Source organism: Phaethon aethereus, assembly GCF_964289735.1.
Source record: "Phaethon aethereus genome assembly, chromosome: 1".
In the NCBI taxonomy this organism is placed as follows: Eukaryota; Metazoa; Chordata; class Aves; order Phaethontiformes; family Phaethontidae; genus Phaethon; species Phaethon aethereus.
Window position 1 is genome coordinate 8,434,352 of NC_138575.1, and position 16,432 is coordinate 8,450,783.

Sequence of the window (16,432 nt, forward strand, 5' to 3'; positions counted from 1 at the left end):
AGTTACTTATTAGCCTGTGTGTACTAATTCAAGGCTCAAGGGTCATGGAAACATCCCAGCATGTAATGAATCAGCTGCTGTTCTAATGCTTTTCCCACAAGGTTAAGTGGGACTTTCTTCCACTTCCACAAGTGGGGTAACTAGCTTGCTTAAAGTTTCATAGCAATGACATGGAAAATTATTTAAGAGAAAGCAAGGATCTATAAAGCATTGTTTACAGGAACTCAAAAGTGCTGTACTGCTTTAATGAGTCCTAGCTCCAGCATCAACCATACAAAGGGACTGTTGTACCTGTTAGAGTTGTCAGGGGCAAGACTGATTCACTGTCTATATCATCCGCCGTCTGGATAAAACCATGGGAAGAAGGAACAATTAGCACAGTCTCATCATCTATTGTAGGCTGATCAACTTGTTCTTCTATCGTTGGAGAACCCAGGTCCTGCACAACACAGAAGAACAGGACATGAGAGTGTATTCTTGGTAGCATAAACAGAAAAACCTGCTTTGGTCAGCCATACTCCATAAAAAGCAACAGACTCCCTGGATGAATTTAATCTCATTAAATTGGAATGTCAGCATCTGAGCTAGTTCACTTCAGCATTTACAGGGCATGTTTTATCCTAGTGCAGGCATCTAAAAACAAGATGAGAAGAATTCAACCCTGCGAGCAGTATGAGGGCAGGGGGAAGGGAAACGAGAGACTATAAGGTGGTGATAAAATGTTCTCTTTTACATCAAACATTTTGTTTGTAAGAATAATTAAGCTTTTCCACTACTTGCTGTCTAGGTGCAATACCTTTACAGTACCTACCATCTCCACAAACGCAATAGCTTTACCTCAACTTAGTTTCAGAACTCCTGCTTCTGTGTCGAGTTTTAACTACTGGACACAGAGCTTGAAAAGACCCATTTTAATTGCTGTGCCTTGCTTGCCCTGTCACTTGCTGACTGCAGGGTGGCTCCAAACTTTTTTAGCTGAGCCTCGTTCTATCAAAAAATTGGCAACACACTGATTCCTTCCAGGTACAGATTTTTAATACCCCAACCCTCTTCCAGTTCCAGAATAGCTGCTGCTGCCGCCTCTTTGCTGGCACCTGCAGTGCTAGCACTGAAATGGCAGTAGTACATCTGGCTTACTCAGTGTCACAGCACACTCCGGCGGACTCCTGGTTCTGCAAATGCAGTGAAAAGACATCCTAGATAGTACTGCCAGAATAAGCAGAGAGATCTGGATTCCAGTTTTTGTGTGTGTCATGCGTAAGGTTTGTTCAAGCCTCAGGAATCACTGATGCAGCATGCTAGCAAATGTTGCTTGCAGAATGGAAGGTACTTGGAGTTAGTTATCCCTGTTTTCAGAGGGAGTGGGAAATGTTTGGGAGAGGTTACAGCCCTTTCTGTTCAAGAAAATCCTGGAGTTCCTCCACCTACTTATAGGAAAACTTATTTTCTTACAGAGTTTCACAATGTTTTTGCAAAGGCAGCTGCCTGAAAACCCTTTCCCTGGTGCTGCTGAAGGAGGTCACTACCTTTGCTGCAGCTCAGTGACTTAAACTCGGTCCAGACATGTACCCATTCATGCACGGCACAGTATGCCTGACCCGCAAAAGTAGCTTTCTGCAGACCACAGCTGAACCTGCTGATGATAAGCACTACGCCACAAGGCTTGAAACAGGGAAAAGCAGGCGTGAAAAACTAAAGAAGCCATTGTGGCAAATGGGTACCTTTCCCAGCCAGAAATAATAAAACTCTGCAGCATGACTGCCTGCTTCCCACTACCCACACCCACAGTGACCATACAATACTGGCAAGTGCATAAAAATAACACTGACTTAAAGAAAGAAAATTTAGGCATGTTTTTCTGGAGTAACTTTTCACTTAGTGAACTGCCTGTAAGTGCTTCTATTTCCTGGAATTTAAATACCCATGTCAAACTTGAATCCGAATAGAAGTATAAGGCAAATTAGAATTACAAATGCAAGTTTGTTTTTCTGTATAGAAAAAAAGTTTATATCCTGCTACCCATAAGCGATTTCTACATGCAGTTAGGAATGATGTTTATAGCAAAAGTTTACTAATTGTAGTTTGAAAAGCTGGAATTTTAAACTGAGAGTAGAAAGCTGTTGGGGTGCCTCAGCTGTTGAGAATCTGATCACAACTATGTCAAACATGAGAGAAGAAAGAAGAAAATGGAAGAATAATCTCCAGCTTCAGATGTATTCAGGATCCAAACACTGCAGTAGTCTCAACACTGTTGAGACGTACATAAGAGCATAGAGGGTATGCAGTGTCCATTTACTTTTTCAAAGACAAAGCCTAACAAAGTCCAAGCCTATCAACAATGGATTTTCAAGACTGATAAAGCAGAATTACAACTGTGTAGCACAGTGTTTTGGAGAACAGGAGGGAGTATTTGAATCTAACTCATTACTTTCCACAATCTAATGTAGTAACGCTTATAAGGAAGGAGGTATTTGCTACCCACTAAAGAGAGTTATCTTCTTTTTAGCATCTCTGTTTTCCTTGACTTATTCACTATAATAAGAGTAGAGTACAGAGGGTAATGGTCAATGTCTGAATGTCCAGATGGAGACTGGTGATGAATGGTGTCCCTCAGGGGTCTGTACTGGTACCAGTACCCTAGTATAGTCATCAGTGACATAGACAGTAGGATGGAGTGCACCCTCAGCAAGTTTGCAGATGACACCAAGCTGAGTGGTGTGGTTGACACGCCTGAGGGACAGGATGCCATCCAGAGGGACCTGGACAAGCACAAGGAATGGGCCCATGTGAACCTCATGAGGTTCAACAAGGCCAAGTTCAGGGTCCTGCATCTGGGTCGGGGCAACCCCGGGTATCAGTACAGGCTGGGGATGAAGGGATGGAGAACAGCCCTGCCCAGAAGAACTTGGGGGGACTGGCGGGTGAAAAGCTGGACATGAGCCGCAATGTGTGCTCCCAGCCCAGAAGGCCAGCCGTGTCCTGGGCTGTACCCAAAGCCGCGTGGCCAGCAGGGCAAGGGAGGGGATTCTGCCACTCTGCTCCGCTCTGGGGAGACCCCCCTGCAGTGCTGCATCCAGCTCTGGAGCCCTCAGCACAGGAAAGACATGGACCTGTTGGAGCGGGGCCAGAGGAGGCCACAAAACTGATCCAAGGGCTGGAACAGCTCTGCTGGGAGGACAGGATGGGAGAGCTGGGGGGGTTCAGCCTGGAGAAAAGAAGGCTCTGGGGAGACCTTATTGCAGCCCGCCAGGACTGAAAGGGGCTTTTGAGAAAGATGGGGCAGACTTTTTGTCAGGGCCTGTTGCCACAGGACAAGGGGTAATGGTTTTAAGCTAAAAGAGGGCACATTTCAACTAGATCCAAGGAAGAAATTTTTCATGTTGAGGGTGGTGAAACCCTAGTCCAGGTTGCCCAGAGAGGTGATAGATGCCCCATCCCTGGGAACATTCCAGGTCAGGCTGGACGGGGCTCTGAGCAACCTGCTCTAGTTGAAGATGTCCCTGCTCGTGGCAAGGCGGTTGGACTATGTCCTGGTTTCAGCGAAAATTCAGAGAATTTTCCCAATTCTCTCCCCTGTCCCACTAGGGGATTGGGGAGTGAGCAAGCGGCTGCGCGGTGCCAGGGCTAAACCACGACAGACTAGATGACCTTTGAATGCCCCTTCCAACCCAAACTATTCTATGATTATGATAGTTACAACAACTGAAAGATGAAGGAATTTAGTATAAGCAAACAAAATGCCTTAAATAATCTGGATAAACTCATTTCTGTGTCTTCAGTGTTGAAGCTGAATAAAAGCAAGGCCAGAGAGAGCGCTAGCTTAAATGCTTCAAATTCCTATTTTACAGATATGTAACTAGAGTTGTATGTTTAATAGAAGTTCTCAAAAATAGAAACTGTGGAGCACCTCAAAATATGTTGTTAGATCCATACAGCAAAAACTAAATACTCTACCTCACCTCCCTTGATAAGCAGTTTACCTGTAAAGTACATGTGTTGGACAATTAACAGCCTAGTTTAAAGCAAGAGCATCAAATAGTAATCAGATGACGGCAACGTTTGGTGCCACTAATACTCCCGCTTTTTACAGTCATCATGCAAAAGCGTCCTGAGTAGTGAAGCAACTCCACAGCTAGTGAGGTATTCAGTGCTCCAGATGAAGTCAAATATAAGCCAATCTAAGTTCCAAATTAAATGCTATCGCTTTCACACTCATATTAGTGAAGCTCAAGGACACAGGATCTGAAAAAAAGGCTCTTAGAACTACAATATACATGAAATCACTGACATATGTCATACAAATAGCTCAACATAGAGGACAAATTTTCAATGAAATAATTCTCCATGCAGAAATGGTGAAAATTTCACATAACATGCACTCCCTTACCTCAGTAACATAAGTGCTAGGTAAATCAGAGTGAGCATCCTCTTCCCGTTTCAGGCTAGCATCTGAAATCTCTTCGGTTCTCACCATAACTCCATCCATCAGTTCACTACTATTCCTGCTGCTGAATTTGGAGGCATCATCTTCATTGTAGGCCGACTGCTCTTCATCACTCAGCTTGGACTGATGGATATCATCTGGGAAAGCATTTGTTTCTAGTGTATCAGCAGGATCCGTCAGGTCAGCTGACTGAATGTCTGAATCCACAGCAAGTTCTGCCTGAGTAACAGAGGAGGAGATATCTTCAGCGGCAACGGTGCGGATTATGACACTTGGCGTGTGGCACTGCACTGTGACATTGTCACTTGTATTTAACAAGTGCTCTGGCTGTAAGGAGTATTTGCAAAAAGAGACACAAATAAAAACAAAGTCAGGGACTTTCTTCCAAGTATCTTCAAAACTTTCAGAAATAAAAGCAAAAGCTTCGTAAATATGTAATACGAAACAGAGGCAGCTGTTCAGGTGAGGATCGCTGTAGATTCAAAAGATCAGAGCTTTTTTCCCGAATTTTGCATCGCTTTTGTTATTCAATCTCCAGTTTGCTTCCACTTCCCTCCCTCTAAACTAAAAAAGTAATAAAGTCTAAAAAGTAATACTGCCGCTATTATACAAGTTTTGCAAACACCAATATTTGTTTGTGAGAGTAACTGGAAATATCAGGAAACCACAGTACTGTGTTTTGCTGGGACAAGCCACTAGATGGAGACATGACGTTCAGCCACAGTAAGAACTAAGTTGGTTACTAAGCTAAGTTTTGAAGACACTTGGAGTTGCTTTTCAAAAAAACAGTACAAAAAAAGAAATTCTCACTCTTCAGTATTTTAAGCAAAGTAACACTGTTATGACTTAAGAACTGCTTTACAAATTTAACATATACATATAGGGGCCTGCTTTATTATGTTCCCCATTGCCCAAACTCCAGTCTTTTCACTGCTCAAAATACATACCGATAAGGCATGAACTATGATCTGTTCTGGGGAGGCTGGAGCAGCAGCAGCAGCTGTCAAGGTCATGGTAGGACTAGTCGTCAGTGTCAAAGGCAGGCCTTGGCTTGAGCTTGTCTGTAATAAGTATGTACCTGGTGTTCCAGTCGGCTGGAGATGGAAAGACTATGAAAGATAACACAAGTTTAATATGCAAATGCACAACCTTCCTGGACCATACTTAGCACTCAAAGCGTGGTTATTTATATGAACTAGCCTAACTGTAACACCCCTGGAAAACAAACAAAAAAATCCAATCCCTACCACACTGATTGCTGTACTGCACCCATTGAGCAGAAGCTCATCTACAGCCTTGGGCTACTGAGAGTAGTATTAAGGCCAAAAGTCACACAGGACTATATTATGCTGTACAACAGCAGGTAAGAAAGGAACAAATTCAACTTACTCTTAGCATTGGGATGAAAGAGAAACAGTGCTATCAACTACAGTACAATAAAACTGAGAGAATCTTGACTTGCTGGGAGCTTCCTCTGGCTCCGTTATGTCAGATTTCAAAAGGAAAACTTCATAGCATTAAGGCATTAAGACAGGTTTAAAGCATTTAACTGTATTGACATTCTACTTCTCAGCCCTAATGAATTACACCCTTGGAAATACACTTTCCTTTGAACTTTAAAGTTTTAGATCTCTTAACTTCTCCTTCCACTTGAGAAATGTTTTTTTTCAGAAATGCACAGTTCCATAGTGTAGGAAGTAGCTGTGTTTAAAAGAAAAAACAGAGTAACAAAAGGCAGTTCTCTGTTACTTACTGGAAGAATCTCAAAGGTCTGTAGTGTTCCACTGTTTAGTGTTATCGTCTCAGAGTCAACAGTAGCAGCAGGGGAATCCGTTGAGGCTGCAAAAGGAAGGAAAAAAAGAAAAAGAAAGTATGTACACCAAAATGTTTCAGCCCTGCAGAGTGTATAACATACTGTAATTGCTACATAGCAGGGTACTGTTAATTCCAGTAATAAGAAAAAGAAAACCGGCTGCAATCCTAACGACAAGGTTCTCTAATGGGTACCCAAGATACAATCTGAAAGAGCATGAGAAAGAAACTGGTTTTAGTGCACAGGGATAAAAGCAGACAACTGAAATTATCTGATGTGATCTAATTACTTTTTGTAATTAGATTTGTAAGAGGTTCTGGTGTAACGATATCCTTTGGATCATGTATTATTTGCTTTAAACTGGTATCAGGTTTAATACTGCTTAATACGTTTCCCATGGACCTCTTTTTTTTTTTTTTTTTTTTTTTTAAAACTTTTCTGCCCTCCATGGTATATCTACGACTGATGACATCAGATGCTCCCCAAGATATTTGCCTACCATGTGTGTTATGATTGCAGTGTATAAAAGCTGTAAGTATCCTTACCACAAGTGTGTAATTATTTATGCAATTATCTGCATTAATTCTAAAAGCAATGAAGAGAAGCACTGAAAACAGTCTACATATCAGACATTTGAAGATTACTAGGTCCAAACAGCTCACACCCAAAGCTTTGTAAAATATCAAAAAACCTATTCAGAACCATAATTATGATTTTCACTTATTCTTAAAAAAACCTCCCAAGTTCCAGGAAGCTGGAGGAAAATTAATACTTTGCTTGGGTTTATCCTGTAATTCCATAAATACTGAAAGGGCAGAAGACCTACCTGACAACAGCAGTGCTCCCAGCACTGGAAACTTGGCTAACTCAGACTCTCTGGCTTCAAAGTAGAATTATTTTGGTCTCTTAAGAAGATACAAGCTCTCATTTTGGAGCTTTTATTGTTGTAGTGGCATGTTCAAGGCTTCCTGCTGCAGATTTCCTGGCACACAGCAGCAGACAGCTGTAAAGTGTGGCCTGTCTGTTACCCAGCCAGTTATGTCCGTAAAGCTTATAGGAGTTACCCCTTGGAAACCTTGAGCATTCTATCAAATGCAGCTGAAACTGGCTAACAGCTCTCATGGGACTGGGAAATAAAATACAAAACTCACTTTGATCACACAAACATAAATTCTTCAGGAAAGCAGACTAAAATGGGGAAAAATGCTTTATTTCAGCATGAGGCAAGTGGCATCACAAAATAACTATTAAGGATGAGATTCAGGAAGCATTAACTGTTACAGAATACCAGCACATCTTGCCTGTTGATCAAAACCCAATAGCTTTGACCAAGCTTGGTTGAAAGTCTGATGTATTATTAAAGGCAAGAAGTGCTTAGCTTGGTGTTGCGTGACATCCTAATTAAAAAATAAACCACATAAAATGAAGACGGCACTTAATAAGTAGATTAAGATAGGCTAATCTAATGAAATTATAAACAGAAAATTGTTTACCAAATGCCTATATAGTCATAGTCTGAAGAATCAGTTCTTGGCCTGATTAACTAATTTTGTAATCAGCCAGACCGAAGCACTAAATTGTCCTAATAAAATTCACAAATGACAAACAGTGCAAAATAGCACACAATGGAGATGGCAGGCTGCATATGAGGTGATTCAATTGGAGTCACTGGAGTTACTTAATAAGATTAGTAAGAAAACCAAGCAATAAGCACTACAGTCAAAGTAGACCTGGTAATAAATGTTGTTAATGAGCAAAGTTCATCCTTACAAGGATGGGAAGCAGCAACTTAAAAAAAATAAAGTGGTTAGAGCAGATCATCAGCTGAACATCAATGTGACTTGGCAACTAATGCTTTCCAGAGTGTTTGTGCCTAGAAATAACTGCATAATACAGAGCAGGACTGGAAAAAACATTATATACCTTCCTGCTTCAGTGTCCTTCATCAGAATTTAGGCACAGCAGCATATACATTTTATAAAAGGAGATCTTGTACATGGATCTTCATTACTCTGAACAAGAGCTACCAGAATAAACGTAAGGAATAAACATATATGTTGCATATTCATTAAGAGGCTTATGTACTGAAGCCCTTTCAAAGAGTACCTTATATGGCAAGCTCTTGCATCCATGCACAGACAGACATACGTAACTCCTATGTGCAGGCACTCCAACTGCAGCTTCTTGGTACTGCTGTCACAGTAATACCTACATTCGCCTAACAAAATTAGAAATGGGAAAATGGAATCCTGGAATCCTTAATCTTAAGTTATGGCAAGACCAAAGAAGAATTAATGAAATTCTTTAAGACATGCCCACTCCTCCTTCACCATCTTAACCTAAGAAAGCTTTAGGTTTCATTAGAGGACAGCGAGTCATTCGTTTCAGCTACTTACAGACATGTGTAATCTGGACTGGAATCTGCAAAGCTGCCATAGGGCTTGGTGCGTTGCCTGCGTTCTCCTCCAAGCGAGCCACTCGAATCTGCACGTGCTGAACCCCCGAACTGGAATTAGTGTTTGGTAATCCACTTCCAGATTTGTTCTCCGAAAGCTGGTGCCCTGGGTTGTTTTTTTGGTTCTCATGGAGTTGTTTAAGACCCTTTATCAGCACTGAGAGAAAAAATACTCATGCTAAAGCATGTTGAAGAAGCACATTTGAAATACTGCATGTCAGATTTATCCAAGATGAAAAAAGTAACCAATATCCTTCTGAATTTGGAACCTAAACAGTTTATAGTGATCTATCAACTAGAAATTTAGTACATACATAAAACACATTTATAGTCAGCTACCTGGAGTGAACTTGATTTTTCTCAAGGACATTATAGGATGCTTAGAAATAAAAAAGAAAATCTCATAAAATTTTAGACGCCTCTAAAAACATGTCTGGTATAACCCTGAGTTACAATCAAGTGCCAGTATCACTAGTTGTATAGTGCTTCTATTAGAAATAAACCTTCCAATCTTACAAAACATGAAAGCAGATTTGTTCAAGAGGTTGACAGAAATGTCAGTGGAAATAGGGAGCAAGACAGAATTAATCTCACAGTGGCTATACTACAATTCTTTATTTGTGCATGAAGTGGCCCACTGCTCCAATAAAACCGCACACCTTTCTTCCCTATCATCACTTTGGTCCCACTGAGGGAGGGGTTGACATACATAAGGTTACAAAGTTGAGGCCTCTGCTTTTCTAGCATTCAATACTGCTTAAACATTTCCCACTCCTGACAGCGTGATGTTTTGTCTGGGGAGAAAGAGTGGATCCTGATGATGCAGTGGCATATTTACATTATGAATTATTTGATGAAACAACTGTCTATTAACATATGATTTATACCATATTAAGCATAACAGGGCTACCCTCTCAATTGCAGCCTCCAGGCATGACTAATATAAACTACACTGATGACCACAGCAAAAGTGTCCATTAAATTACACCTTTCATTATGATATGACTAATCTCTCCGATTTCCTCCCCCCCCCCCCCCCCCCAAGACAGGGAAAAGGAGGACTGAATGAAAGGTCATGGACACTGCAATACCCGCTGGCTCAGGCACTAGAATGAGAGCTGTGAGAGATATATCTGGGAGCTTCATACTCCCGATTCCTCCCCTCCTCCTCACTGGGCAGCTAGTAGTAGATCTCTGTTTTATCTACAGCTAAGGTTCAGCACCTCACACCGATTACATTTTAACAGTAACAGACCTAACCTGGGGTGATACTGTTAGGCTACAGATAAATATCCTCTTCCACCTGAAGAGGTCACTGCCCTCCATACCAAAGATCGTCATCATCTGAGATCTGCCAGCTGAGCTGCTTATATGCATGCTCTCACTTGAGCCAAAGTGAGAGGAGTTGGCAAAATCTATTGGTTAGTTATATACATCAGCTTGGCTTGTTTCAACTGAAACACTTAAGGATTCCTTGTAGGAGCAATTCAGCCAGCAGATCCGAGGGGCCAGTAACTTCCAGCAAAGCAGCAATGTGCTCTTTGGCCAGCAATGCTGTAAGCAGACAACAAAATGCAGCCTTATGCCTTTGACACTTGTGAAAGGAGCTTTCAGAAGAGAAGTGTGCAAGTAGTACATTACCAGGGAATGAAACATCTTTGTGGTTTGCAATCTGTCTTTTAATGGTCCACCATTTACTCCGAAGCCACTGTGGTGAGCGGACACTACTCCATCCTTCAGCTAGTAAATCCCAATTGATGTCATTTTCATCAGAAACTTCAAGTTCCGCTATCCTGGCAGGATATAGAAAATATTTACCTGTTAGAAACTACCCTCCAGACTGGAAGAGGTGTTGCACATCTCCGGTCTTGTCACACATAACAGCGGCAAATGGCATGCTAGTGAATAGTCCACCAGAGCTCATGAATTGACACAGGCTTCCAAGGCTCCACGCTGCCAGAGGTCAAGCAGAATCATAAACAACAGAAGATGGACTAGACCTGCTAGATGATCCAGTCCATCTCCTTGCCATGCAGGATTATTCTCCTTATTTACATATACATTAGGGCTTTGATCAGATTATTGTGAAGCATTCCAAATGATGGTATTTGCATCTTTTCTCTTTGGAAAACCATCCCCCAAACACATCTCCAAGGCAGGAAGTATTTCCTGAGATTCACTCTGAACTCTCATTTAATTAATTTCATGTTATGATATTTACTTCTGTTTTCTCCTAAATCACACTCATCCGTCCTTAACATAGATTTTTGCCTCCTCTCAGATGCTTCTTAGCCAAAGTAGATGAAATTAACTACAGTATTAAACAGCTCCTCATAAATCAATCCCATTAGGCTCTCCAGGTAAGGGACAGTCTTCACATAATTTTGGCAGATGCTGTGCACATACTGGGTTCTATCAGAATATGTCTGAATACTGTGAATATCTCTGAATTGCCTCCAGCTCATCTGTATCTGGAGCATATGAAAGAGAGGTGAACAGTGAGAGGGAAAGGATTTTTGTGAAAGTCAAGAAAAGTTCTCTTCACAAAGCCAGAAATAGCACTGAATACTCTTGCTAGCAAAAAAAACCCCAACAAAAAACCCCCAACAAAACAAAACAAAACAAAGAAAAAGAAAAAAGCTACCCAAAACAAGAAAACAACCCTGAAGGATGAGTTAAGGATATCTGGACAGACCAAAACAGATACCGTTTGTACAGAAATATTAAGAATTATAACCAGAACATTCTGAAATGTAGAATAAGCTCCTCATTTGAGTTCAAGTCAAACAGCTTCAGTAAATAAATAAACAGTGCTCTGTGTTTAGATTCCCTGTATATCTTGGCTTTTTATTCCCACCCAAACCTATCAACCCATAAAATCCACTGGCTAAAAAGCCTGAGTTAAAGGCATTCAAAATGGGAGGAGGACTGGAGAGAGCAAAAGATTTCCAAAGTTACTATCAGGTTGCCAGTTCAAATGTACTCAAAGATGCTGATATCCAATCAGTGTTTGGTGGCCTACATGAAATTAATTTGCAGTCTCGGTTTAGTTCTTTGTAGACAAGATGTCCACATCACAGAAACCACCACCACACTTGACCCTTGTTGGTCATCTCAGCAGAGAGGCCAAGGACTGAATGGGCAGGGAGACTGAACTACCCTCCAGTTAAGGGTTAAAGCACATTGGTGGGGCAACGTGTGGGAAGCTTGCACGGTCGCTGCCTGTGCTGTACCTTTTCTGTGGAATAAAGAAGACTTCAGTCTCCAGGGTTTTCAATCTGACACCTTTCACGAACACTAACATTCACTAAAAAAACAAAAAACAAAAAATATGTTCAATAATAAATCTCTGGGAACTATAAACACAGCAGTGATTTTTGGAGGGTTCTAGCGTTTTTAGTGTCTAAGAAACCAGCAAAAGGGACCCCAATGGAATCCAGTTAGCGTCACGTATTACAAACCTTTAAAAATAACTAAAAAAAACAAACCTCAAGATCAGATTTATTTCATCTTCCTTGGTCCACTCAGTGCCCCCACTTTGTTTCCAGTTGAGATAGTTGAGCCATTTAGAGCGGCACTGCTTTTCAGAGCGTGTCCCGACCCGTTCTGCTACAGCAGCCCACGATACACCTTGTGTGACAATGTCACCTGGTTCTGTGCTAGTTAGCTCATGCACTACTTCTGCTAGTCTTTTTTCTTCTTTCTCTGTCCACTTTCCTGAAAGAGAGAAAACCCCTCCAACTTAAGTAACAGCAGATGCCCTCTGTTCTGATCCGTAACATGTCAACAGACTTTTAACTGTGCCTAACACCTTACTCCAGATGCAAATATTGACTTGCAAAGAAGATATAAATGTTCTTATTAACAATTTATATAATATCTATTCTTGATTAACAAATGCATAATTCCATTGTTTTTCTGCCAAGTTTCTTTCTCATCTCTTCCTCTCGCAGATGAATGAGCCACACAGAATTTATCAAAATACTCACCAAGCCAAACTGGTCCAAGCTACCTGAATTGTATTAGTTGAAGTAAATTAACCATGCAATCATTTAGTATACAGCAATTACATGAGGTCTAACTAAATTTTCCTTCCATTTGAATACATACACTACAAAATCAACAATACTTTACTCCTAAAATGCATGTCTCTTAACTTACACCAAATATACAGTGTATGTTATAAACATTAAACACAAGTGAAAGTACTTTTTAATCCACCTCAATAAAATATGCTCCAGTGGCATAAATATACAATGGATAATGGACTGCAAAAATCAACTGAATGTTCTGATCTTTAAGAATTGAAACTGGAGAAATCTGTACCAAATACATTCTAAAATGTCAGTAGATTTCATATTTTAAGTTCCTCGTTGTAAGTTCCAAGTTACAAGTCTCTGAAAAGACCACTGACAAAGGTAAAGGTGAGAAAGTTTTAACTAGAATATCCATTACTGACACCAGCATTTACCTCACCTGTGTTGCAGGTATCTTTCATCAATCTACATCGATCTTTTACAGATGAAGCACTTCTCCCCAGTGCAGCTCCTATTGTGGCCCAATCGTTACCGTGCTTTATTCTCAGCCTAAATAGAAACATGTTCATTAGCACTATAGCCAGTTAAAGAGATTACCAAAATACCAAATACACTCCAATAAAACCAGGATAAATGTGCACTTTACAGGCCTAAAGACAGAATGGGGAGTCACTTTGATACTACAGTATTAATGTATTTTCTACCATCACTGCTAATTTTTCTATGAGTTTCTAAGAAGCCTTTTGGGCCAGCTAAGCTACAGGACACCCACTTATAAAATGTTTAGTATCTAACTGTCCTGCAGTAATGCTGTGAGTCTTAATCACTGTGTTAAATACAATATGAAAGTTTAGATAAAACAGCCAATATCCATTCTACACAAGTTCCTCAGGGATTTTCAGGTGGTACAGAGATCACTGAGAAATCTAAATAATGCCCAATGAAAACCCGGGCATCCTACAATTTAAATGAGGCAAAACCCTTACATAATCATGTTCATAATTTTAAGTATTATTTTCCTCCCACAAATGACACCAGGTTGCTTAACATGTTGAGCCAGGACTACTTTTGATACATCTGGAACCACAGGCACCTTGCAAATGACACAAACCATATAAATTGATCCAAACACCTCCATCAACGCAATGAAATAGCCTCCCTTCATTCCTTCAGTCCAGATTTCTTAACACTGCTCAACCCTGGAAAGCTGCAAGAGGAGATAAAGTCTGCAGCCCCTCCTCCTTGATTTATCAGGTTCATAGTCAAAATCACAGAGCCTTACCAACAATTATGTACCTCTCTAACACATCATAGGGGAGATCCTGCCCTTGACCTGCCACTTTCTTTAGAAATAACCTTTGCTCAGGTTTCCTAGACAAAGGGTATTTCTGTTTTTCAGAAACATAACTGCAAATGTTGACTGGCTTGTAAATATCTGAAACATTACTAGTTTCAACAGAAGGCGTGCTTTAGAACTTCGTTGTATATTGCTTGCATCCTCAATACACATTAGGAAATATAAAAAAATTATCCAAATGTAGTCTCATTTCTCTTCAGATTAGTGATGACTATTTTCTGATAGAGTTGGAGCAAATTTACTTCTAACTTGTCAGTGATTTCATATAACAAAACCTGTAAAAACTACTCTAAGCTACTAAACAGAAAGAAGGTGGTGTGACCTTGTTAATAAAAAGACTTACTCTTTAAGTTTTTCAATTTCCTCAGGAGTATACCTAAGCAACAGGTAAATAAAAAGACATTATTTTAAACAGAAAACATACAGCATAAATATTTGGGCTTTATTAACCACACAGTACACATTTATTTACAAGGGATTAAGGAATGTCAGCTATAAGAAACAATCTGACTGAAAGCCTCAAAAGAACATGACGAACAAATGCCATTTCCCACATTTCTAAGGTTATCTGGTCTAACATTCCTCTCATTTGCCAGCAAAATTCCTCATTCTCAGTGATCTTACTAAGAACAGAATTAGAATTTTGTGCATTACTCTCTCAAATAAACAGCTATTTTTTCCTTCCTGTCTCAGTTCACAAGCACCATAAGGATGACTTTCCATTAAAAAAAACAGCATTGAGATGGTATTTTTAATTTTCAACTACCTTTAAAAACTAAAATCTAACATCCTTTTCAGCACTTCTGGATGGCGCCATACTTACTGCTTTATAGATAGGCAAACTAAGGGCACAGGGATAAAGATCAATTAGCTCAAGGTCACAGTTAAATAAAAAAAATACATCTCAGCAGATCCGTGTTTGTGTCCAAGTCTTCTAATCATATCAGAATCCTCTCTGCATCTTTGTTTTGTTTTTGTTTAAAGTTGTGGATACCATCAATTTAACACTATTGTCAAGGTTGACCTGCCAGAATTCAGCAGAGGTGACTTATGATTAGGAAGAGCTAGGTCTGTTTGGCTAGAATCTTCTGACTCACATATAACATGTCAAATATTAAATACATGACCCTACTCATACCAATAAAACCATGCAGCATTAGAGGTTTTCATACTTTCCAACATGGTTTCTGTCATCATACATGCGAAGAACTCTTCTATAGACAGCAAAGAGAGGCCGATTCAGACCCCAAGCTATTGTCCTGTAGAAATCTTTTCTTTCATCTTTTGACATTTCAAATATAATTTCAGTGGCATCTTTTATTCCACGGGCCTAGAAGAAAGCATTAAAAAACAAAAACAAAAACCCACAAACAAAACATCTTAGATAAAGTCTCCTAGAAATCAAGAAGTAGAACACTTGAGAACTGAAGCGTAGCATACCATTATGCAACTTTCTATGTGTCTCAAATACTACATTCCAAAAGTTAAACCTAATATTTATGAATTAGCTACCTCAATTACAAACCCTTGATCACTAGTTGTTGTTTGGGTGTTTGTTTGGTTTTTTTTAACACTGGAGTTCAGGCAGACACCTGTTGTGGTTTAGCTGAAACCAGGACAACACAGAAGCTTTAACTTTCATCTACATTTAAAAAAAATATGTCTAATGCATATTTTAAGATCAAAAATTGAAGCATCATTTAGAACATCATAGAAAATACACGCTGGTGGAATTATCTTGGGGTTATACAGTGGAAGGTTGTAAAAAAGTGCTGTATCAATTCATTACATGATTTTAGATATTCTGAAAGCAATTTTTTTCAATTAAACTACTCTTCTTGTTCTGATGGAAACTAAAAGCAAATTTGATATAAAACCACCAAAGTATAAAAGGAAAGCTTTAGTTTAAGTTCAGCTTAAACTAAAAATCACTATATTTCAATTATTCAAAGCAGTACAAGAAAGCAGATGAATAGGAAAATAATGAATCAAAGGAGCTATCAGTAACTCAAAAAAGTTACTTAGCTAGCTTAAAAAAGCTTCTCTAGATTTAGAAAATATTACCTATGAATGATTTTGTGAAAGAAATTCTAATACATGTGTGGGCAGCCACACTTTCTACAAGTAATACTGAGGTTTTTTTATACCAATGAAGACTAAATTCAGGGCTTTTTTGGATTTACAAATGAAGTACGGTGAACCTGTAATATTCAGGCTATATATTCTCAACTGTAAGCACTCAGCTCAAATACTCTCAGCTGTAAGCCTACCACCAATATGAATTATGGGCAATTATCACTGTCAGCGTGTTAACGGCATGCCTATT

The 16,432-nt window shown here is 39.7% G+C and overlaps 1 protein-coding gene across 1 annotated transcript in view; it reads right to left on the reverse strand.

Annotated features, from left to right (window-relative positions):
- Positions 1-16,432, reverse strand: part of DMTF1 (cyclin D binding myb like transcription factor 1) — a gene marked incomplete at its 3' end in the record, with an annotated part of 29,387 nt that overhangs the window by 627 nt on the left and 12,328 nt on the right. Inside the window, exons 7-16 of the mRNA XM_082014253.1 lie at positions 15,279-15,436; positions 14,450-14,482; positions 13,189-13,298; positions 12,201-12,429; positions 10,354-10,505; positions 8,654-8,869; positions 6,198-6,283; positions 5,392-5,553; positions 4,388-4,771; positions 292-439 (exon numbers count right to left, since the gene is read on the reverse strand). Coding sequence (XP_081870379.1) covers positions 292-439; positions 4,388-4,771; positions 5,392-5,553; positions 6,198-6,283; positions 8,654-8,869; positions 10,354-10,505; positions 12,201-12,429; positions 13,189-13,298; positions 14,450-14,482; positions 15,279-15,436 — 1,678 coding nt within the window. The remainder of the gene's footprint in view (positions 1-291; positions 440-4,387; positions 4,772-5,391; positions 5,554-6,197; positions 6,284-8,653; positions 8,870-10,353; positions 10,506-12,200; positions 12,430-13,188; positions 13,299-14,449; positions 14,483-15,278; positions 15,437-16,432) is intronic.